Source organism: Notolepis coatsorum, assembly GCF_963971535.1.
Source record: "Notolepis coatsorum genome assembly, contig: SCAFFOLD_2448, whole genome shotgun sequence".
In the NCBI taxonomy this organism is placed as follows: Eukaryota; Metazoa; Chordata; class Actinopteri; order Aulopiformes; family Paralepididae; genus Notolepis; species Notolepis coatsorum.
The window spans coordinates 1-25,381 of record NW_028169049.1 but is presented as its reverse complement, the minus strand read 5'-3'; the positions used below and the strand labels follow the sequence as shown (position 1 = coordinate 25,381).

General features: G+C 42.1%; 1 protein-coding gene across 1 annotated transcript; it reads right to left on the bottom strand.

Moving 5' to 3' along the window:
* Nucleotides 1-7: 7 nt before the first annotated feature.
* LOC311248806 (ras-related GTP-binding protein D-like) lies at nt 8-25,371 on the bottom strand (the record flags this gene model as incomplete). Its single annotated transcript, XM_084339634.1, has 6 exons — nt 25,237-25,371; nt 19,248-19,543; nt 16,015-16,214; nt 13,876-13,990; nt 9,899-10,041; nt 8-134 (listed from the first exon to the last, which is right to left on the bottom strand). Coding segments are annotated over exons 1-6 (984 nt in total), but the record flags the coding sequence as incomplete, so codon positions are not given.
* Between the last annotated feature and the right edge of the window lie 10 nt (nt 25,372-25,381).

The following is a 25,381-nucleotide window of genomic DNA, read 5'->3' as shown; positions in this document are numbered from 1 at the left end:
TCTCCTCTCTCAGGAAACACACCATGGCCAGGAACTTGGTGACCTCCTTCAGGTACATGACCGTGGTGTTGTTCAGATGGATGATGGCCATGGACTCCTGGTCGTACGGCGAGCCGGCCTGGTCTTCAGACACACTGAGGAGGGGGGGGGGGGGGAGGGAGAGGAGGAGGAGGGGAGGGGGAGGAGAGGAGGAGGAGAGGGAGGAGGAGGGGAGGGGGAGGAGGAGGAGGAGAGGGAGGAGGAGGAGGGGGGGAGGAGGGGAGGGGGAGAGGGAGGAGGAGGGGAGGGGGAGGAGGAGGAGGAGAGGGAGGAGGAGGAGGGGGGGAGGAGGAGGGGGAAGAGGAGAGGGGGAAGAGGAGAGGGGGAAGAGGAGAGGAGGAGAGGGAGGAGGAGGAGGAGGAGGGGAGGGGAGGAGGAGGAGGGGGAAGAGCAGAGGAGGAGAGGGAGGAGGAAGAGGAGAGAAGGAGAAGGAGGAGGAGGAGGAGGGGGAGATAAAGAGAAATAAAAGATGAGTTATTCATTTAAGCAATAGCTCACAACAGGCCATGGTATATGGTTATTATATCACAGCTAAGGGGCGTAGTTCACTGCATCACAGCTAAGGGGCGTAGTTCACGACAGGCCATGGTATATGGTTATAGAGCATATCACCAGACATCCTCCCATTCCTAACTGCAACCATCAACTCCTCCCTCAACTCGGGGGTGGTCCAACCATGAACCCCACCGTCATAGGCAACTATGGTCCTGCAGTGACAGACCCCCGAGGCTGGCATCAGATTGGTATGGCGAGGTAGCGCAGATATCAACTTGTCTTAATGACCATGGTATGAGAGGAATAATCAACTTTCAATTAATAATCAACAGGGTGTTTGAGAAACATTAAGACACCTTTATCATAGTGGCTACATGCTGTAGCTTAGAAACAGGATATGATCAAAACAAGAAAGAAATATGCTGCTAGGCAACAGATGCCTGAGCAAATGGCTATTTTCAAAATGAATACATTCTCTTACACTTAATCCCATGATGTCGTGGGGACATTAGCCCCCTGAGAGAGAGAGAGAGAGAGGGATAGAGAGAGAGAGAGAGAGAGAGATGGAGAGCGAGAGAAAGAGAGACACAGATAGAGAGAGAGGGAGACAGAGAGAGAGAGCGAGAGAGAGACAAAGAGAGACAGAGAGCGACAGAGAGGCAGAGAGAGAAAGAGAGAGAAACAAAGAGAGAGAGAAAGAGACAGAAAGCGACAGAGAGAGAGAGGGATAGAGAGAGAGAGAGAGACAGAAATGGAGAGCGAGAGATAGAAAGAGACACAGATAGAGAGAGAGGGAGAGAGAGAGAGCGAGAGAGAGAGACAAAGAGAGAAAGAGAGACAGAGAGAGATAGAGAGAAAGAGAGAGAGAGAAAGAGACAGAAAGCGACAGAGAGAGAGAGAGAGAGAGAGAAAGAGACAGAAAGCGAGAGAGAGACAGAAAGCGCGCGAGAGAGAGAGAGAGAGAGAGAGAGAGAGAGAGAGCTGCACTTAAACCACATGCACACACCAAAGAAATGCACCCCCCAGGTAATTACAGTTATCAGTGCTCCGCTGTGGGACCTGGCAGACTCGTTGAAGAAGCCTGGTTCTCCCAAACAGCTGCTCACCATAAGGCCTCATTCAGATCCAATCAGACAATACAGCACCTTGCCGCCGGTCGGTGCGTTGGTGTGACATCGTGCCGGGAGCGTTCTTTAACTCAGTCCCTCGCCTCGTCTCCCGCTGTGATTGAAGGGGCCACCGCAGCGCGGGGGAGGGGCCGAGTCTGGCAAAAGTTGACTTCCAGTTCTACTTTCTCGCGGAAAAACGCCACTCGGTTTTCTTTGGGCAACTCTGTAACTCTGTAACAACTGTCGGAGCCCAACGCAACTACCCCCATTCAAGAGAAGCAACTACCCCCATTCAAGAGAAGCAACTACCCCCATTCAAAAGAATCAACTAACCCCATTCAAGAGAAGCAACTACCACCATTCAAATGAAGCAACTACCTCCATTCAAGAGAAGCAACTACCCCCATTCAAGAGAAGCAACTACCTCCATTCAAGAGAAGCAACTACCCCCATTCAAAAGAAGCAACTACCACCATTCAAGAGAAGCAACTACCCCATTCAAGAGAAGCAACTAACCCCATTCAAGAGAAGCAACTACCCCCATTCAAGATAAGCAACTACCCCCATTCAAGATAAGCAACTACCCCCATTCAAGAGAAGCAACTACCACCATTCAAGAGAAGCAACTACCTCCATTCAAGAGAAGCAACTACCTCCATTCAAGAGAAGCAACTACCTCCATTCAAAAGAAGCAACTAACCCCATTCAAGAGAAGCAACTACCCTCATTCAAGAGAAGCAACTACCCCCATTCAAGAGAAGCAACTACCACCATTCAAGAGAAGCAACTAACCCCATTCAAGAGAAGCAACTACCCCCATTCAAAAGAAGCAACTACCTCCATTCAAGAGAAGCAACTACCCCCATTCAAGATAAGCAACTACCCCCATTCAAGAGAAGCAACTACCACCATTCAAGAGAAGCAACTACCCCCATTCAAGAGAAGCAACTACCCCCATTCAAGAGAAGCAACTACCCCCATTCAAGAGAAGCAACTACCCCCATTCAAAAGAAGCAACTACCCCCATTCAAGAGAAGCAACTACCAACATTCAAGAGAAGCAACTACCCCCATTCAAAAGAAGCAACTACCCCCATTCAAGAGAAGCAACTACCCCCATTCAAAAGAAGCAACTACCCCCATTCAAAAGAAGCAACTAACCCCATTCAAGAGAAGCAACTACCACCATTCAAGAGAAGCAACTACCCCCATTCAAAAGAATCAACTAACCCCATTCAAGAGAAGCAACTACCCCCATTCAAGAGAAGCAACTACCTCCATTCAAAAGAAGCAACTACCCCCATTCAAGAGACGCAACTACCACCATTCAAGAGAAGCAACTACCCCCATTCAAGAGAAGCAACTACCCCCATTCAAGAGAAGCAACTACCCCCATTCAAAAGAATCAACTACCACCATTCAAGAGAAGCAACTACCCCCATTCAAGAGAAGCAACTACCCCCATTCAAAATAATCAACTACCCCCATTCAAGAGAAGCAACTAACCCCATCCAAGAGAAGCAACTAACCCCATTCAAAAGAAGCAACTAACCCCATTCAAGAGAAGCAACTACCCCCATTCAAGAGAAGCAACTACCCCCATTCAAGAGAAGCAACTACCCCCATTCAAAAGAAGCAACTACCCCCATTCAAGAGAAGCAACTAACCCCATTCAAGAGAAGCAACTACCCCCATTCAAGAGAAGCAACTAACCCCATTCAAAAGAAGCAACTAACCCCATTCAAGAGAAGCAACTACCCCCATTCAAGAGAAGCAACTAACCCCATTCAAGAGAAGCAACTAACCCCATTCAAAAGAAGCAACTAACCCCATTCAAGAGAAGCAACTACCCCCATTCAAGAGAAGCAACTAACCCCATTCAAGAGAAGCAACTACCACCATTCAAAAGAAGCAACTACCCCCATTCAAGAGAAGCAACTACCCCCATTCAAGAGAAGCAACTAACCCCATTCAAGAGAAGCAACTACCCCCATTCAAGAGAAGCAACTAACCCCATTCAAGAGAAGCAACTACCTCCATTCAAGAGAAGCAACTACCCTCATTCAAGAGAAGCAACTACCCCCATTCAAGAGAAGCAACTACCCCCATTCAAAATAATCAACTAAACCCATCCAAGAGAAGCAACTAACCCCATTCAAGAGAAGCAACTACCCCCATTCAAGAGAAGCAACTAACCCCATTCAAGAGAAGCAACTACCCCCATTCAAGAGAAGCAACTACCACCATTCAAGAGAAGCAACTACCACCATTCAAGAAAAGCAACTACCCCCATTCAAGAGAAGCAACTAACCCCATTCAAGAGAAGCAACTAACCCCATTCAAGAGAAGAGATGTTAAAGGTGCTATAGATAACATTCATCGACTAGATGTTAAAGTGATTAGGTAACATTGTGATGTCTCGTGGTATAAACTGACCGTACGCTCAGATGCGACACAAAGACAAATAATCGCCCCGCTTTGCCCGCCTCAGTTTGACAGCTGGACTCCAGCGAAACAGGCTAAAAATGTAACCTATTGGACATAATAGGCCACAGAGCATCATAGCCATCTACGTCATATTCATTGTGAAGATATACTCACATTTGCATTTGCTGCCATTATTTCCAAAACTAGACACAGATGCTTTGAATACTATGTTATTATTTACACTATGTAATTATTTTAAAATAGAAAAACAAGGACATCAAGTGTGATGAGGGCTTCACCGGGTCACAGGGACACACAGCAGGGGGCGCTAGAGAAACCGGCAGCTGGTGGTCATAGTACAGAGCACTGCTGTACCCTGGACATAGTACATAGTACATAAAAGGCACAGATTGTGCTACAAGGTCTGCTGTGCGACAGGCTAGATGTCTCTATATCACACAGATCTGTCTGTCTGTCTCAGCTGCCCTGCAGGCCACTCCCAGACTCAGTGTAGCTTGTTGTAAAACAATACTCTCAGATTAGCTTGTTGTGAAACAATACTCTCAGTGTAGCTTGTTGTAAAACAATACTCTCAGATTAGCTTGTTGTGAAACAATACTCTCAGATTAGCTTGTTGTGAAACAATACTCTCAGTGTAGCTTGTTGTAAAACAATACTCTCAGTGTAGCTTGTTGTGAAACTGTAACTGAGGGGTACAATTCCCTGACTGTATTGTTAGATATGATATTTAATACCACTACCTCATGTACTTTAACTTCTGGCCACCCAGTACAAGATATAAGTATGATGAACACTTTCCCACCTGATGAAACGAATCCACACAAATGTACCAAATCGAAGGTTTAATACAGCAAAAGGTGTATACAACGATCACTTAATTACATTTATGATTTGAAATATGAAATATGCACTTTTATGGCAAATGAGTATTCGTAGGTAAATCAACATTGAATGTCCAATCTCTGGTTACGCAGGGAGTAAGTATACAACCTGGAATATTTAGGAAAACGATAGCGATGGTACTTAAATGATTATAGCTGGATACACTAAGGGGGGGGGGGTCCCGCTGGTTGTAAGACAGTAGGAGGGGGGGGTTAGAGAAGCCGCTGGCGGTATCCCATCTGGCCGACGGTGTCTTGGGAGAATCCAAAGTCTTGGACACGGTGCCCACAGAACCTCGGGCCGCAGACGAATACAGCTGGACCCTCTGTGGACGGTATCTGCCGGTCCACAACGGAGAGACGTGAGGCGACCTCACTGGTGTAGAGCGCCGTCTCACCTGGAGTCCTCTCCGGGGGGTAGTTCCAACACTCCGCAGTGTTGGCCTTTATCCATGGAATAATCAAAGCACACAAAGCATAATCCAAGCCGTGGAAGGCTCGCCGTCGTCCGGGTAGAGTAATCCAATATACAGGTCCAGTCGCTCTTGGCCCGGAGCTCCTCGGATGCAATCACCACTAGGGGTCTGACCAGCCTGGTTAAGCGTCCAGATAACGTCAGGAACGATGGGGGTACTGATAACTTTAGAACTCTAACCGAACGATGCACCATACATAAATAGACTATTATTAGCTTAATAGAATACGTCCAACTCGACGGTATAGTGCCAAACTATGACTATTCAACTATTAATCTACACAATATCTCAATGCCTATTCTGGGGCCAAGTAGGCCTTACTACACCGCACGTGCGTCGTGGGGAGGCTTTGCGTCTGTCACTCTGTTGGAGGGTAAAGAACTGGACTAAAAGGAAGTTCTACTTTACTTGCGCCATATATATATATGCGCTATGAACAAATAGTACCATTCGTATTTCGCCCGACATATTCCTGCGCGGAACCGGGGCTTGCCACGACATGTTAGGCGGCACGATTGAACTTGAACCTGGCGCCAGGTTCTCGTCCAATGGTAGAATGAAACTATTATGGGCTGTTTAGTAGACTAAAGGGATATTCAATGCATATTGTACAAGGAATATACAGGGGATATCAAACGATATACAAATACAATTAAATATATATATATAAATAAATATACATATTCGGTTTAATCTGATCCTTCACAACAGAAACAATACTCTCAGTGTAGCTTGTTGTGAAACAATACTCTCAGTTTAGCTTGTTGTAAAACAATACTGTCAGATTAGCTTGTTGAAAAACAATACTGTCAGATTAGCTTGTTGTAAAACAATACTCTCAGTGTAGCTTGTTGTAAAACAATACTCTCAGTGTAGCTTGTTGTGAAACAATACTATCAAATTAGCTTGTTGTAAAACAATACTGTCAGATTAGCTTGTTGTAAAACAATACTATCAATGTAGCTTGTTGTAAAACAATACTCTCAGTGTAGCTTGTTGTAAAACAATACACTCAGTTTAGCTTGTTGTAAAACAATACTCTGTGTAGCTTGTTGTGAAACAATACTCTCAGTTTAGCTTGTTGTAAAACAATACTCTCAGTGTAGCTTGTTGTAAAACAATACTCTCAGTGTAGCTTGTTGTAAAACAATACTCTCAGTTTAGCTTGTTGTAAAACAATACTCTCAGATTAGCTTGTTGTAAAACAATACTCTCAGATTAGCTTGTTGTAAAACAATACTCTCAGATTAGCTTGTTGTAAAACAATACTCTCAGATTAGCTTGTTGTAAAACAATACTCTCAGTTTAGCTTGTTGTAAAACAATACTATCAGATTAGCTTGTTGTAAAACAATACTGTTTAGCTTGTTGTAAAACAATACTCTCAGTGTAGCTTGTTGTAAAACAATACTCTCAGATTAGCTTGTTGTAAAACAATACTCTGTTTATCTTGTTGTAAAACAATACTCTGTGTAGCTTGTTGTAAAACAATACTCTCAGATTAGCTTGTTGTAAAACAATACTCTCAGTTTAGCTTGTCGGAAAACAATACTATCAGATTCGCTTGTTGTAAAACAATACTCTCAGATTAGCTTGTTGTAAAACAATACTCTCAGATTAGCTTGTTGTAAAACAATACTCTCAGCGTAGCTTGTTGTAAAACAATACTCTGATTAGCTTGTTGTAAAACAATACTCTGTTTAGCTTGTTGTAAAACAATACTCTCAGATTAGCTTGTTGTAAAACAATACTCTCAGATTAGCTTGTTGTAAAACAATACTCTCAGTTTAGCTTGTTGTAAAACAATACTAACAGATTAGCTTGTTGTAAAACAATACTGTTTAGCTTGTTGTAAAACAATACTCTGTGTAGCTTGTTGTAAAACAATACTCTCAGATTAGCTTGTTGTAAAACAATACTGTTTAGCTTGTTGTAAAACAATACTCTCAGTGTAGCTTGTTGTAAAACAATACTCTCAGATTAGCTTGTTGTAAAACAATACTCTCAGTTTAGCTTGTCGTAAAACAATACTAACAGATCAGCTTGTTGTAAAACAATACTATCAGATTAGCTTGTTGTAAAACAATACTCTCAGATTAGCTTGTTGTAAAACAATACTCTCAGATTAGCTTGTTGTAAAACAATACTATCAGATTAGCTTGTTGAAAGGTTAACCGTCTGTAGTGTGGTAGTGAAAGGGTTAACCTTCTGTAGTGTGGTAGTGAAGGGTTCACATTATGTAGTGTGGTAGTGAAAGGGTTAACCTTCTGTAGTGTGGTAGTGAAAGGGTTAACCTTCTGTAGTGTGGTAGTGAAAGGGTTAACCTTCTGTAGTGTGGTAGTGAAAGGGTTAAAGGCCATCTAGCCTGGAACACTTGATCTCAGCCGCTCAACAGTTGAATCACGTCTCTCTCGGCTCCCTCCGCCTGCTGCTTGAGAACAATCTCAGCTCCAGAAAAAGTCCCCCATCTTATTCCTTTAAAGGCTTCCCACTCTCAGAGGTCGGAGCGGTTTTGTGATATTTTATAACTTTTATAAAACTGCTTTTAAAAACCCCAACCCTGTATTGTACTGTACAATGAAGTGATGTACATCTTTCTTTTCAGAACAACCTGGTCTATCAGAATATATGTGATTTGGGGATATTTCAGCAGCCTTACCTCCTACTAGGGATGCTCGATATTGGCTTTTTTACCGATACCGATATACCGATATTGTCCAACTCTTAATTTCCGATACCGATATCAACCGATACCGATATATGCAGGGTTCCCCCCCCCCCCAAAAAACTGAATAATTTCAGGTAATTAACATTACATATCTCTTGTTGTGGAATTAACACAACATTATGCATACTTTTGACAATAAATAAAATCTGAATTTGTTCTTACTTGCTTGCCTGGGTAAATAAAGGTTATAGACATGTAATGTTAATTACCTGAAATTATTCAGTTTTTTTGGGGGGAAACCCTGCATATATCGGTATCGGTTTATATCAGTATCGGAAATTAAGAGTTGGACAATATCGGTATATCGGATATCGGTAAAAAAAAGCCAATATCGAACATCCCTAATAAATATATATAATATGAAATAAATGAGGAGCAGTAGTACTTTGAAAATAACTCTGGACAGCCGCTGCAATCTGTTGCAACAGAGTCTCCAGGATTACAGCATGCTAGCAGTGTGTGCGCCGTGCTGGATAACTGCACAGCCGGAGGGGGTTGGCAGCTAACTGGGTCATTTTATGTGAAATTTGGGATTTGTATTGTTTCTTTGACTGCGTGTTGTTGGCTGAAGCACACACTGTACGTGTGAGAGAGTAAGATAAATCCCCCCGTCGGATGTTAGAAAGCTGTGAGACACAGAGGCTACATCGCATTATTGTAAGAAACCTAATTCTCTCAACTAACCGCAGCTCTGTTATCCAATACAGAACTTGTAATGAGGGACATTAATTAGGATTGTATTGGTATTGTAATTTATACAACACATTGTCTCCTACTGTTTAGAGGTAATTAATCATGTTGTAATTAATTAATTAACTCAAATTAAAGCAGCTACTAGGCTTTGACATAATTATAATCTCTCTATACACCTCTCACTATAGACCTCTCACTATAGACCTCTCTCTATAGACCTCACTATAGACCTCTCACTATAGACCTCTCACTATAGACTCTCTCACTATAGACCTCTCACTATAGACCTCCCTCTATAGACCTCTCTCTATAGACCTCTCACTATAGACCTCTCACTATAGACCTCTCACTATAGACCTCTCACTATAGACCTCTCTCTATAGACCTCTCACTATAGACTCTCTCACTATAGACCTCTCTCTATAGACCTCTCACTATAGACCTCTCTCTATAGACCTCTCACTATAGACCTCTCACTATAGACCTCTCTCTATAGACCTCTCTCTATAGACCTCTCACTATAGACCTCTCACTATAGACCTCTCACTATAGACCTCTCTCTATAGACCTCTCTCTATAGACCTCTCTCTATAGACCTCTCACTATAGACTCTCTCACTATAGACCTCTCACTATAGACCTCTCACTATAGACCTCTCTCTATAGACCTCTCTCTATAGACATCTCTCTATAGACCTCTCACTATAGACTCTCTCACTATAGACCTCTCACTATAGACCTCTCTCTATAGACCTCTCACTATAGACCTCTCACTATAGACCTCTCACTATAGACCTCTCTCTATAGACCTCTCTCTATAGACCTCTCTCTATAGACCTCTCACTATAGACTCTCTCACTATAGACCTCTCTCACTATAGACCTCTCACTATAGACCTCTCACTATAGACCTCTCACTATAGACTCTCTCTCTATAGACCTCTCACTATAGACCTTCTCACTATAGACCTCTCACTATAGACTCTCTCTCTATAGACCTCTCACTATAGACCTCTCACTATAGACCTCTCACCCGTAGATGCAGGAGATGTCGATGACCACGTCGATCATGTCGCAGCACAGCTCGTAGGTCTGTAGATCCACGGGGCTGCTGTCGGTGGCGATGGAGATCTTACTGACCACGTCGAACAGGAAGGCCTTCTCAATGCCGGAGTTCTGAGGGAGAGAGATAGAGAAAGGTTACTATAGGTATATCTTCCTGTATATTTACATTTTACTATAGGTATATCTTCCTGTACATTTACATTTTACTATAGGTATATATTCCTGTATATTTACATTTGACTATAGGTATATCTTCCTGGACATTTACATTTGACTATAGATATACCTTCCTGGACATTTACATTTTACTATAGGTATATCTTCCTGTACATTTTACTATAGGTATATCTTCCTGTACATTTACATTTGACTATAGATATACCTTCCTGGACATTTACATTTTACTATAGGTATATATTCCTGTATATTTACATTTTACTATAGGTATACCTTCCTGTACATTTACATTTGACTATAGGTATATCTTCCTGGATATTTACATTTTACTATAGGTATATATTCCTGTATATTTACATTTTACTATAGGTATATCTTCCTGTACATTTAGATTTTACTATAGGTATATCTTCCTGTACATTTACATTTTACTATAGGTATACCTTCCTGGACATTTACATAAAGAAATTACATTTGACTGTACATTTTACTGTATATTACTGTATATTTTCGGACTGTATATTTGAGAATTTTGGAATGTATATACATATTTTAGAATGTATATCTCTGACTGTATTTCTTTTTTTATTCCTATTTTTTTTCTACTTTTGACTTTTGACTAACTAAATGTTCATTGTGAACGATCTGTGGTGTTGAATTTCCCCCAGGATCAATAAAGTACTTATATTCTATTCTATTCTATTATGTCTAATCTATGTGAATATAGGCCACCTTTACATCTTAAAAAAAAGATAAAATCCTTGAAATCCTCGTAAATGTAATCTTTAATGCACTTTTTTTTTGTGAGATTGTGTTGTTCACTGAGAGCACACACACTCCTGTTTGCGGACGACTCAGCCCTGCTGGTCTCTGACAAGAACAAGTTACAGGTTGAAAAAACCCTCAGCTCGGAACTAGGCAGAATCTGCATATGGCTCGCTGATAACAAACTATCATTACACATGGGCAAAACAGAGTCCATTCTCTTCGGTTCAAATAACAAACTCAGCAAGACCGACGGCTTCTCAGTTACAGTGGGTGACAATATTGTCACAAGGAAAGATGAAATTACCTACCTGGGTTCCATCCTAGAGGCTAATCTCTCCTGTGACAAAATGGCATCCAATGTAATAAAAAAAGTCAACCAACGAACTCGATTCTTGTACCGGATCTCCTCTCTGGTAAACAAGAACACCCTGAAGACTCTGGCAGGAGCACTCATTCAGGGGTACTACGACTATGCTTGCACCTCATGGTACCAAAGCACCTCAAAGGCGCTAAAAACAAAATTACAAACATCTCAAAACAAACTGGTCAGACTACTGCTTGACCTTACTCCTAGAACCCACCTCACCCCTGCCCACTTTGACAACCTAGGATGGCTTAGAGTAGACGACAGAGTACAACAACTTGCAATGGGCCTGGTCTACAAGATACACTACACGACCAAGGTACCCATGTACATGTCAAAATACTTCCCAAAGGTCAGTGAATACCACGATCACAACACCAGAGGGAGCTCCACAAATCATGTTAAACCCAGATTCGGCTCAAATAAGGGACTAAACACGTTTCGCAATTATGCCACATCAATGTGGAACGCCCTACCCAAAGCTGTAAAGGAATGTGGATCACTACCCACTTTCAAAACCTCTCTCAAGGGACACCTACGGGAGACTGCAATTCAACACTGGCCCCTGTAAATATCCTAACCCAACCCCCTCCAATGTACAGTCATTTACCTAGTATGGTTTTGTCAATAGTTCAATGTACAATTGTGTTTGTTTGTACAGTGTCTCCTCCCCCCCCCCCCTCAATGTACAGTGTTACTTGTTTATACAGTGTGCCCCCCGGCCCCCCCCCCCCCCCCCCAACCACCTCCAATGTAAATTACCCAGTATGGTTGTCAATATCCCAATGTACCCAACCCCCCCCACCCAACCTCCTCCAATGTACAGTTTCTACGTCAAATGTATATACTCCCTTTTCTTGACTCCTTCTGTATCACAAACAGTACTGTATTTGCAAATCTGGTATGTCATAAATGTATAGATGTAGCAGTACTGACTATCTGTATGTCATGTATGTCATATATGTCTATATGAATTGAAAATGGGGGACCCTGATGGAAACAAGACAAACGTCTTTCTCAGGTCTGCATCCCCTTAACAATTGTATGTATTGAGCCGTACTGTATTGTACCCATTCTGCAATCTGTTAAATAAAGTTTTCATTCATTCATTCATTCATTCATCCACTGTTGGCTAACCACGTCCCAGCCATCTGTTACACATCAGCACCACCTACTGGCCACCACGCAAATGACATGTGTGTGTGTGGCCTAGAATGCAGTGGAATCAAGTCCACTTGATTTTAAAAGCCCAATCAGTGATCCAGACAGAAACACAGGGCGAGCCCCACCATGTATACCACATAAGAATGGATACGGGACAGTTTTTTTTTTAAATATAGATTTTAATCACAGAAATCTATTACAATATTACCCTACCTACTTTTATATACTTCCTATCAAATTCATGTGTCGGTTCTATCCTAATTTGATCTCACTACCTCCTATGTTGTGAGCGACGCACTGCTCTGTTGTTCTATAAGGTAATTTAGAACTGTACTTTGTAAAGAAACTCAAAGTGTTAAGAGCGATGCACTGCTCTGTTGTTATATATTTTTATTGGCTATTTTTAAACTGAATCAAACCGCACTTTTTTTACTTATTATTTTAATTACTGAAAAACTGTGATTTACCTTACCTTGCTACCTCTCTATCTTTTATGCTCGCTTATGCCTGTATTTTTTATTTTACTGTTGTGAAGCACTTTGAACTGCAATTTATATATGAAAAGTGCTTATTATTATTATTATTATTATTATTATTATTATATTATTATTATTATTATTATTATTATTATTATTATTATTATTATTATTATTATTATTATTACAATATATATATTTTTTTAATATAGATTTGTATGACAAGAGTCTATTAAAGATTTTCCGGGAGGTTTTAATATCAGTTCTCTGCTCATTGTATGTATATTTTGTGTCAGTGGGTACAGTTACTTTTTTATAATGTAAATAGCTCCGCCATTTTGCATCAGATTGAGACACGTTTTTACCCCCTAGACGGTCACAGAAAGGTAAAGAAACAAACTACGTTCTACTTTATGCCAATAAGGTTCAGGTTTGTTCTAACCGTGAGATATAATCACAAAGATAACGTCAGAATCTTTCGCTAATAATATTTTCAACCGCTTTTGACAGAGGCTGGTGTTAGCTGGGGAGTGTAATTTTATGAAATTTCAAATCGAAAGCCCTGGGTATCCTCTGTCTTCTTAGGACTACAACGTTTTCATGATGCGTTACTTGGTTTCTGCCGGGATGCGCCGAAGAGTGAAGAGACGTTTCTCTCCATCCCATGTAAAGGCCACCAGGACGCCCAGGAGCAGCAGGACCCCCAGGCCAACAGGACCCCCAGGCTAACAGGACCCCCAGGCCACCAGGACCCCCAGGACAGCAGGACCCCCAGGCCACCAGGACCCCCAGGACAGCAGGACCCCCAGGCCACCAGGACCCCCAGGACAGCAGGACCCCCAGGCCACCAGGACCCCCAGGACAGCAGGACCCCCAGGCCACCAGGACCCCCAGGACAGCAGGACCCCCAGGAGCAGCAGGACCCCCAGGCTAACAGGACCCCCAGGCCAACAGGACCCCCAGGACAGCAGGACCCCCAGGAGCAGGATTACTCACCGATATGAAGATGTTGAGCAGGTTCTCCAGGGTGGGCAGCTGTGGGATGAGTTTCTGGACCACTTTGCTGAAAGCCTCGAAGATGGAGTGATCGTAGATGCTGGTCAGGTAGAAGCTGCAGGGTGGATTGGTGTTTAGGATAAAGAGTACAGCGTTACAATATACTACAGTACTTCCCTTGAGAACAGACAGAGTACAAGTACAGTAGTATTGCCTCTACAGTTTAGTTTAATTTAGTTTAGTTTAGCTTAGTTTAGCTTAGCTTAGTTTAGCTTAGTTTAGCTTAGTTTAGCTTAGCTTAGTTTAGCTTAGTTTAGCTTAGTTTAGTTTAGCTTAGTTTAGCTTAGTTTATCTTAGCTTAGTTTAGCTTAGTTTAGCTTAGCTTAGTTTAGCTTAGTTTAGCTTAGCTCAGCTTAGTTTAGTTTAGCACTTAGTTTATCTTAGTTTACCTTCTAATCTGACCAATAAAAACAAGCTAGAATTCTAATCTGACAAATAGAAACAATCTAGAATTTTAATCAAACAAATAAAAACAAGCTATATTTATAATAACACAGAACAAGGTAGATGTGAACATGAGCACACAAATAATAAGTCATTGCATATTCCAACAAATAAGAACTGAGCACCTGTTCTTTTTAATGTAGGAAGGCTAGGTTGGAAGTAGATAGATGACAAGTTCCAATACCAGGCGGCTCTGTGCATAGATTCTGCTAGAAGAAGGTTCAGGAAGGAGGAGGTTGAGAGGGTAAAGGGGTGGCTTTAGGACTTTGTATTTGGGAACCATTCATCTTCTAAAAGAACCCAAACACCTTGATCCTCCTTGATCTCTCTCTGCTTTCAGGATCCGGAGGTCAATGTGTTTTGGAATTTGGTTGAGGCTTCAAAGCTGTAGTTCACTTTCTGTTGTTGTTGTTGTTGTTGTTTTTTGGCTGGACCGAGAGAGGGCCTACCCACAACAGAGAGCGGGCAGAGACCTGGAGACTAGCTGTAGGAGACCAGGACCCGGTCCAGATAGATAGACCGGCTATAGATAAATATAAAGATAAATATAGATAAATTTTTTTTTTTAAAAGGGCCCTTTTTATGCTTTTTGGGGGGGTTTGGTGATCAAATATTGAATATTGAACTATAATAATCAGTGCAGGAGCTCACTTATCCTTGAAAGACACTTTTATCGCTGACTTAAAAAGGCCCATACATCTCCATAAATGTTCAGGGGGGAGGGAATAAGTGCTTACCCTACAGACCCCAATAAGTGCTGTATATTCTGTATTGTTTAATATAAATGCATTTTTTATTCCAATCCCGATTTGTATTTGAGATTCCCAAATCCCATCGGACTTGACTTCTTCGTGTCCCTCAGTGAGTATAATACCAGCATTCAACTGTATGGCCACAGCGGTTTCTATCATCATCATCATCATCACCACCCACGCTATACATAAAATATATAGGTCCGTGGAGAGGCACGCTGAGGAGGCCGTGCAAACTGAAATGGAATATGGGGCATCGCTCTCTCTTTACCTAATATTTAGATTCTATCCTGACATTTTCAGTTGGAAGTAGGGATGCTCGATATTGGCTTTTTTACCGATACCGATATTCCGATATTGTCCAACTCTTAATTTCGATACCGATACCGATATCAACTGATACCGATATATGCAGGGTTTCCCCCCAAAAAAACTGAATAATTTCAGGTAACTAATAATTTCACTGGATGCATTCAAAAGGCTTTCTAAATGTAAGCATTATCTGTGCAAAATATGATAATTAAAAAAGTAAAAATTAACATTACATATCTCTTGTTGTTGAATTAAACCAACATGCATACTTTTGACAATAAATAAAATAAGAATTGGTTCTTACTTGCTTGCCTGGGTAAATAAAGGTTAAATAAATGTAAAAAAAAAAAAAAAAAAAATGTTTTACCGATACCGATATTTTCCGATATCACATTTTACTGCCGATATCGGCCGATAATATCGGTCGGCCGATAATGTCGGACATCCCTAGTTGGAAGGGCAGTCTATATGCGTAACGAAATATATATATATATAACTTTTTTTTACAAGGCTCAAAAAGGGCAGGTGCTCAAGCACCCCTTGGGCTATGTGTGTGCACGTGCCTGCCCACCTCAGGTGTATCCTCTCGAGGCCGGCGTCCGCCAGGTCGTCGTTGGCGCGCTTGTGGATGTCGCGCTGCTTCTCGATCTTCTGGTCGTCCGACAGGCCGTCCACCTTGTGGATGAACACCTCGAAGTTGATGTCCGGGTTGACCTTGTAGGCCCGGGTCACGGTGAGGTGCAGGCGACTCAGGGCCTCCACATAGTCGTCCTGTGAGGGAGAGGGCAGAGGGTGTCACTATATATTTAGACACATCCTGACAGATGTTAAAGTCAGTTAAAGTCACTTTAACACATTCGGGGCCAACCACGTATTTCCACGTGTTTCGGATCCAACGCTTGACGGCCAACCACGTATATATACGTGGCAAGGTTGTTTTGGCTTTTATTCCATTGTAATATCCTACTCAATGTCACCCTGCGGCACTGCAGATTTACCCTACTCTTGGAATTCGGAAAAGTGCATTACCGGCCAGATCCTCATAGGGGCGCTGTCTCGATAATGCAGTGTTCTCACTGGGCTTTTCTGTTAGCCTAAAGCTATGCGTGTAGCCGATGGCCTGGAATAGTTTTTGGGACGTTGAATTCAGTATGCAGTAAAGGAATATATCATCAACCAATAGACCATCTACCAGATGACGATCGATAACTGGGAAATCCTTTTTGGGATCCAACCGGCCACAGGTAAGAGCGATTTGACGTCAATTACAGCCCGATCGGGCCTTGCTCTCATAGCTATCCACCCGGTCAGCGAATAAGGCTACTGAGGCTAATGCCGTTATTGGTAATCAATAATCAGAAACGACGTCCCCCGCCCCCCCCTTTCATGCATTCATGGTGGACCATGATATCGACAATATGCATTTTGAGTTTTAGCTCTAGCTGGTCTATAGCCGAAACGCCATTCGATTTAACGTTATTAGCTTAGCGCCCTATAACTTGCGTTTCAGGAAATACCCCAGAACATTCTGCTATAACGTTCATATTCACGACGCTATAAAATGGGAACGTATTGATGAAAAAATTATTTGTATAAGGCATATTGAAGGGACGGTTTATAGTGTCAATTGACAATGAGAATGGACAGATAGCAATAATATAAAGTATAGATATAGCTCTACAAACAGCCTCACGCACAATGAAAGTTTGTTTTGATATGCTGGCCGTATAGAGTGGGATTAGACGGATCCCAATGGCCCCGAATGTGTTAAAGGAATGAGGAATATAAAAGTCACTTTAAGGAAAGAACAGATGTGGTTCTTGTATAGTATAGTTTAGATATAGTAAGTGTAGCATAATGACAGAGTTAAAATTGTATATTGTATAGTAGTGTACATAGGAACAAGTGCCTTCTCAGGATTTTAGCATGTAAATATGCAGTATAGTATCGTGATACTTTGCGCGTCGATACTGTATCGATAAAAGGATGCCAAGTATCGATATTTTATTATGCAATTTTTTTTATTAAATTTTTTTATTATTATTTTTGTATAAGGAAGTTGCATTGTTCATTTCAATCCCTGTAATAGTACAGTAGTCCACACACACACACACACACACACACACACACACACACACACACACGTGTGCATTCATTTAAGTTGGAATATGACTGTAATACAAACAGTTCAGTTTGTCAGGTACATGCAACACAGATTACAGTGTTGACTAGGGCTGCAACTAATGACTATTTTGGTAGTCGACTAATCTGTCGATTATTTTTTCGATTAGTCGACTAATCGAAAAACAATTATATTAAAAAATAATAATAATAATATATATATATATATATATATATATATATATATATATATATATATATATATATATATATATATATATATATATATATATTTTTTTTGCACTACCTATCTTTGTGAAAGTGGCTTCTCAGCTCGGGTCCAGCTGAAGACAGAGCAGAGGAACAGATTGGACATTGAGCATGACCTCAGAGTTGCTTTGAGACTCTTGTCAGGACCAAACAACATCCCCAGTTATCCCATTAGTTCCCCCAAACTCTGTTATGTTAACCTAAGAAGTCTTCAGCTGGCTGGACCAGAGCTGAGAAGCCACTTTCACAAAGATAGGTAGTGCAAAAAATAAATAAAAAATAAATAATATTTATCTTTTTATTTTTTTAACACTATGATCGCCGGGGACGAGTTAAGACGTCATTCCTAGCCATGCTCATTCTGCCGAAGACGCCGTAACTCGTCTTTGATGTCAATATTTCAAAAATCTGTCATCGAAATCATATTTCCTTTCCGGAGCCCTGAGATGTACTGGTGAGCTCCACTCAACTGTCTAACGGTTCGAGAGCGCCATCTGGTGGCCGATCGGCAGATCGGCCAAGAGGGAGGGGCGCGCCAAACAGGAAGTGCTCATCCATATGTGCTCCGGGCACTCGCGATCGGTAGCCGGACTCCATCTCAACACACTGGATGATCAATCGCTCGCCCTAACTCAATAAACAACGTTATTTGGACGTATATATTATACAACCTGGAAATGGTTCATCAGGATCAACATCCCATAATCGAAAACGGTCTACTCCACGCTGATCGTCCAACGGCGCGAGGAACATACGGTAAGATTCAGCGTTATTTTCTAACGTATTCCATATAAACTGCTATGATGAACATATGACCCACACTAGATGAATCATCTAACGCTGCCCACGGAATTATAAACGATCCCCCGCCCATCCGGTCATCATCAGATCATACGTAGATCATTCTAGAAGTACGTCCAGTTGAAATTTTTCATCTCGCACAGATTCCTACCAAACTGTATTTGATCATCAATATAATGCATTTAGGGCTATAAATCACGTTCTGAAGAAAGCTGCAGAAAACGATAAAAACATACTTATACTTTAGACCATATTTTAGTATGAATATGTGAATGAAAAAGTTTAACGTTGCTACACCCTGAACAATACATATAGGACATTGAATGGGCCATAATAATGCCAATTTAGCAATAGAATTTAAAAAGTTATAGCCCTGCAAAGAAGGGGAACTTCTCCATAGACAAATAGAGCTGGCGAGGGATGGTAAATTATGAATTTAACCCATGGCGATTAAAGTGTTAATGACTAATCGACGCAACAATTCCTCGTCGACGATTTTTTGTCGATTATGTCGACTAATCATTGCAGCCCTGGTGTTGACATCCGTCTGCTTGAGAAAATCCCATTTGCTGCAATAAAAACGATAAGTTAAAAACCTGGAGTTAAACGTGCCTGGGAGTCGATGACGAAGATGAGGGCCCCGGTGCCCCTGAAGATCATCTCGTAGTCGAAGCTGGGGTCGAAGAAATCGATCTGGCCGGGGAAGTCCCAGATCTGGAAGCTGACGAAGGAGCTGTTGGACACGTCCTCGCGGCAGATCTTGTTGGTGCTCTCCAGGAACAGCGTCTCGTTGGGCGACATCTTGTGGAACACCACCTTCTGGATGGAGGACTTGCCGCTGCGCCGCAGGCCCATCAGCAGGATGCGAGGCTTCACCTCCCCGCTGAGGGGGTCGCTGAACCCCAGGTCTGGTGGAGGGAGGGGCCAGGGGAAGAGAGGAGAGGGGCCAGAGGAAGACAGGGGAGGGACCAGAGGAAGACGGGTTGAGTCGGTTTGTTTTGTCTTTAAGGGAATGCATTGATACTGCTTTGGGAACCACTAATCACTAATCACTAATCACCAATCACGGCTCACTAATCACCAATCACTAATTACCAATCAGTAATCCCTAACCACTAACCACTAATTACTAGCCACTAACTACTGCTTATAACTAGGGATGTCCGATATTATCGGCCTACCGATTAGAGCTGCCGCGATTACCGCATTACCGCGGTATCGCTGTTACATCACGGCCACCGCAGAGTAGGCTGAATACCGCATCACCGCTGTTTTTTATAATAATAATAATGAAGTACCCTCCTCTCGTTGGGCTTGCGGCTCTGCAGATATACCCTACTCCTCCATCAAGGTTCCAAGCGACCCTATTGGCTACCAGAAAAGTCACGTGAAACATTGCAGACCACTGATTGGTCAGAAGAGAGACGCGTCACACGTTGGGAGCGTCCTGCAGTTTTTTACATCCTGAATGTCAGCCATTGATCAGAGCTCATCACAATACGGCTAATAACGTTAGCTTTAACTCCCCGCCGGAGTGGACTACCATCGCTCCTCGGGAGTACTAAACGAGACATAATGATTTTACTGTCTGCAACGAATGTTATAATAAAAGCCCTTCGTTCTATACACTTGTCTGATTGAAAACTTTATTAACAGACGGCAGAATGGGACAACTCAGCACGCTCTGAGCAAAGAAAGGAACTGAGATGGTCCGGTAAATACGCTGATGTTATTGAACGTATAACTATATAATGGTAATGCCACAAAACGAATGCCTTTATTATAAAGTAGTAACTTTATAGTAATAATAATAAGAAAGGGTCGGGGGGGTAACCACCCCTGCCCGCGACACCGAGTGAACGGCGCACGACCAGAGGGTAAACTTCGAATCCGTGTTTCACTTTCAATAACTAATGCGTGCTTGCCGAATCCCAAACAATATTCATGCTGCAAAGTCATCCTCTAAAGATCGACATTTAGACTAGAGGCAGGCTATATGCTATAAAAAGTAGACTACTACTAAAAAAAAAATGCATTCAAACTTTTTTTTTTTTTTTTTTTGTGCGCGTGCGGTAATAACCGCGCGGTAGGAAATATTTTGCAAATCCGTGCGGTAAGGAAAACATCAATACCGCGGCAGCTCTACTACCGATATTATCGGCCGATATCGGCATTAAAATGTGATATCGGAAAATATCTGTATCGGTTTTTCATGGCATGGCGTCCATCATCATCTCACTGAGTGTGTGTGTGTCTGCTTGGCACCATGCCGGGCCAATCACACGCTCCCATTCGACTCAGGCACCGGGACCTTGATAGCTCTGTGTTGCAGAATGTTAAGTGCACATTCTAAACCAGGAGAGTCGTCATCTGAGGAACAGCGCTCTGTTCTCTAAGGCTAGCTAGGAGTAGGGCTGTCTTAAATACTTCGAAGCTTCGTTCGATGGGCATGGGATTCGAATATGAAAAAAAAATATCGATTATGTAAAAAGAAAAAAATATGATTTTTATTTTTTTTGCTAAATCAACTCTGCCTCTCTTTGTTAACTACAACAAGCAATGCTGTTTGTTATTTAAGATGAGGTCGGACTCTGCACTGACAGATTTGTGTTCATTGTGCTGCTTTTATAAAGCCTCAAACTTACAATATTTCATGAAAGCAAAGTGTTTCGTTTGTCTAAGATTTTAAAAGGTTTAAAATTTACAGCACTGACAAAGTTGAACAAAGTGCTGTACAAGTCCCACAACATAAAAAAATATAAATATTACAAAAAAAAATTTTAAATAAAATTATATATATATTTTATTTTTTATTTTTTTCTCTCGAAGCTTCGAATTAAAATCGAATCTCGGCCCCGAAGCTTCGAATTCCAAAAAAAATATCGAAGGTCAGCCCTAGGAGACATTACTTTCATTCAAGTACTGAACCTAAAGGTGCTATAAGTAACATGTTTATGTAGAGAGAGATGCATCAATATAACATCTAGTTATTCCTGCTGGCCAGTATGATTTACTACCAGTGTCTTTAGATTAGATTAGAGTAGATTAGATTAAAATGTGTTGTCATCATGCAGCACAAGTACAGTACAACAAAAAGAAGTTTGGCATCCAACCAGAGTGCAAATGTAACAGTAAAGTGCAACAGTAATATATACAATGTACAGGGCCCAGTAGTTCAAAACTTGTTATCTCAATCAGATCCGATCAGATTTTGAAATCCCATTTTTTGTGATACAGGATCAGACAACTTGGACAGATTTTGTCCCGGTATTTCAAAGCAATCCAGGATAGGATCACCCTGATCCAAATTCAGACTTTTCAAGATTACTAGATCCTGAATATCAGTGCTTTAATCCTACCGATCTCCATCTAGTGGATATGAAAAATAATACAAGGAAGGCAAGAGACCAGAGACATCTATAATGTCTAATTATATTTTTAAATACATAAAGGACATAAAATCATAATGGAATTGTAATTTAAAAAATACTCCCACTAGGGTAACAACAAAAAAACATTAATTCAAAGGCAGCTGGATCATCCAGGCGTGCTTTTTTTTCTTTTTGTATCTCTCTTTCTCCGATTTTTCTCTGTTTTTCTCCCCGTCCCAATTTAGTCGTTGTGCCAATTCCCCCCCCCTCCCCTACCTGGTTGTTGTGCGCATGTTCTCCTACTGGTCGGTACAAGGGAACCCTGAAGTATCCGCACGCTTCCTCCGACACGTGCGGCGACAGCCAGTGGCTCTCTTCTCACCTGGCAGCGAGGGCTCTCATTGGTGAGGTGTAACGCGTGGGAGGTCACGCTGCCTTCCTAAAGTCCTGCCTCCGCTGAGCAAGCGCCCAAACCTGACCTGTAGGCGTCGCTGTCCACAGCGCCAGTTTCCCACCCACAGCTTCCCTCCCCCTAACCCAGCCAAACGGGTTAGTATAGCGATCAGGCCAAGCCAAGGCAATGCTGACTCTCCGGGAGTCGAGACCGCAGCCTCTTGCATTGGTGACGAGCACAATCTCCGCTACGCCACCTGACCGCCTCATCCAGGCGTGCTTTGAGGAGCTGAATTCTAAGTGAGGTTTCAGTTTGCTGAAGGTGATGATTTTTATTTTGTTGAAGATATTTTTTCTTTCATCTAAATTGCATTTGTGATTGACAATCTTTGTTGTGACTTTTATGAGCATAAACATTTATGTCATCAACATTTGGTTGAAAACAAAATAGGCCACCACAAACGTAACCAAAAATGAAAAATAAAATAGATTTGCCATGAAGGCTAAACATTGTGTATTATTTCAGTTAACAAACTTCGCCATCTCCTTTATATTGAAACATATTTTTAAATAAATTGTATTTAATCTCTGGTAATCTACTGGAAATCCACCCTTCTGGTGGGATCAAGATAATCAATTTGTTTGGGATCAAACTGATCCCATTCCTGTGTTGTCGGTTTGAACTACCCGTTTTTGAAGATTACAGTCATGATAACATCAGTGATGGTTAACACAATCCCGCCCAAGCACGGATATATCCGGCTTTCGAATCCATGCTTAAAGGACAGAAGGACGGATATATCCGTGGCAAGTTGTTTTGGCTTTTATTCCATTTTAATAACTTATTCAAGGTCGCCGAGCTGCACTGCAGATGTACCCTACTCTTTGAATTCGCCAACGTGCATTACCGGCCAGATCCTCTTAAGGGCGCTGTCGCGATAATGCAGTGTGCCCTGTGGCTGAACGGTGCATTATTTTTTTTTTTACTTTCAATGGAGTTTTCAGTTAGCTGGATTCTGGATGTGCAGCCTGTAGCTTGGAATACATTTTGGATCGCGGATTTCACTATGCAATAAGGGGATTTATCATCAGCCAATGGACATATCGATCTACCAGATGGCGATCGATAACGGGGAAATTCTCGGGGGGATCCAACCGGCTCATAGTAAGATCTTTTTCACGTAAATTACAGCCCAATCGGGCCTTGTTATGATACGATACGATCAGCGTATGTGGCTACTTAGACAAACACGGTTATTGGTAATCAATAATAAGAAACGACGTCCCCCCGCCCCCCCCCCCCCCCCCCCTTTCATGCATACATGCTTGAGGATCGTGCCGATCATATGCAGTTTGAGTTTTAACTGTAGCTTATGTATAACGGAAATGCCATTGGATATAACGTTAGTAGCTATTAGCCCTTTATCTAGCCTTCCAGGAAATATACTAGACCAAATGCTGTATAACGCTTATATTCACAGCGCTATAAAATGAGAACGTATTGATGATTTTTTTTTTTTCTTTAAGCCATTTTGAAGGGACGGTTTATGGACTCAATTGACAATGAGAATGGACAGATAGCAATACTATAAAGTATAGATTTAGCTCTACAAACAGCCCCACGTCTGTTTACATTTGCCGGTCCTCTAGAGATTTATTAGACGCATCCCAATGGCCCCGAATGATAACATAAGTGCTGGGTAAGGTGCAGTCATGATAATCAGTGCAACCTCAGAGAATAGGGAGTTGACCTGCAAAGCAGAAATAGAACATAATTGTTCAAGCTCAAGCAGGAACAACAAAGGTTTAAACTAAATCCTTCAACAACAACAACAACAACATGGTGGCATCATAGATAACTATATATATCTATGGGTGGCATAGCCCCCTCCAGACCCCCCCCCCGGGGGGGGGAAGCCCTGCCACAGTTGTCTCCGTCTCCGTCAGGTTCTCTTGTCCTAGTTTAGGTGGTGGAGGCGACACGGGGCGTTGTGTGCGGTATGAACGGACCTGTCAGATCGGCGGATCAATAATTCAGTATTGTGGTAATAATAAACAACACGACGCCCACGTGCCTCTGCACACAACGACAACAACAACGCAAAGTGTAAACAGTGACCCGCGTGCAGAGACGCCCGGTGGCCATGGAGCAGGGGAGCCGAGGAGACCAGAAATAGAAAGTAGTGGCTCGACTCGGGTTGTTGACAGCGGAGCGCCGAGACAACACTTCAGCACAGTGAGAGTGACAGTGACACACATACAGTACTGTTAGCCCCTTTCGTGACTGTGATGCACCTCAATAGGAAACCAACCTAGAATGACCATGAAGGACTGGTTCTAACCGAACCGTTCGTTATACAAGTATCACAGAGACATTTCAAAGGGACTCCCAGTTGCACGAGGGTTTCTAACAGAGATACGGGATGGTTTGAAAGCTCGGCGTTGCTAATAAACATTTTAAATAATTTTTATAAACTGCTCAAAACGGCATTATTTCCGGCGTTGGCTGCCTGGTTGTGATCACAGCGCATGCGCATCATGCACCCAACGCCGGAAATAATGCCGTTTTGAGCAGTTTATAAGAATTATTTAAAATGTTTATTAGCAACGCCGAGCTAGTATTGCTCAGTACTCATTTATATATTCTATACCCAGTTTAATCACCTGTACTGTACATTGTATATTACTGTTGCACTTTACTGTTACATTTGCACTCTGGTTGGATGCCAAACTTATTTGAGTTGTACTGTACTTGTGCCTGCATGATGACAACAACACATTTTGATGTTCCGTGTTTATTATGACCTTCTTGAGGCGCGGCGACACAGAAACTCTACCTCCGTCGTCACAGCCGCAGTCCGGGTTTCCATCTGAAAACGTGTGGAAATTGTCGTCGTCGTCATAATAATATCCCATAATATCCTCCTCCTGCTCCTCCATCGTGGCGGATAAAGACACCGCTTCTCCTAAGCCGTCCAACTT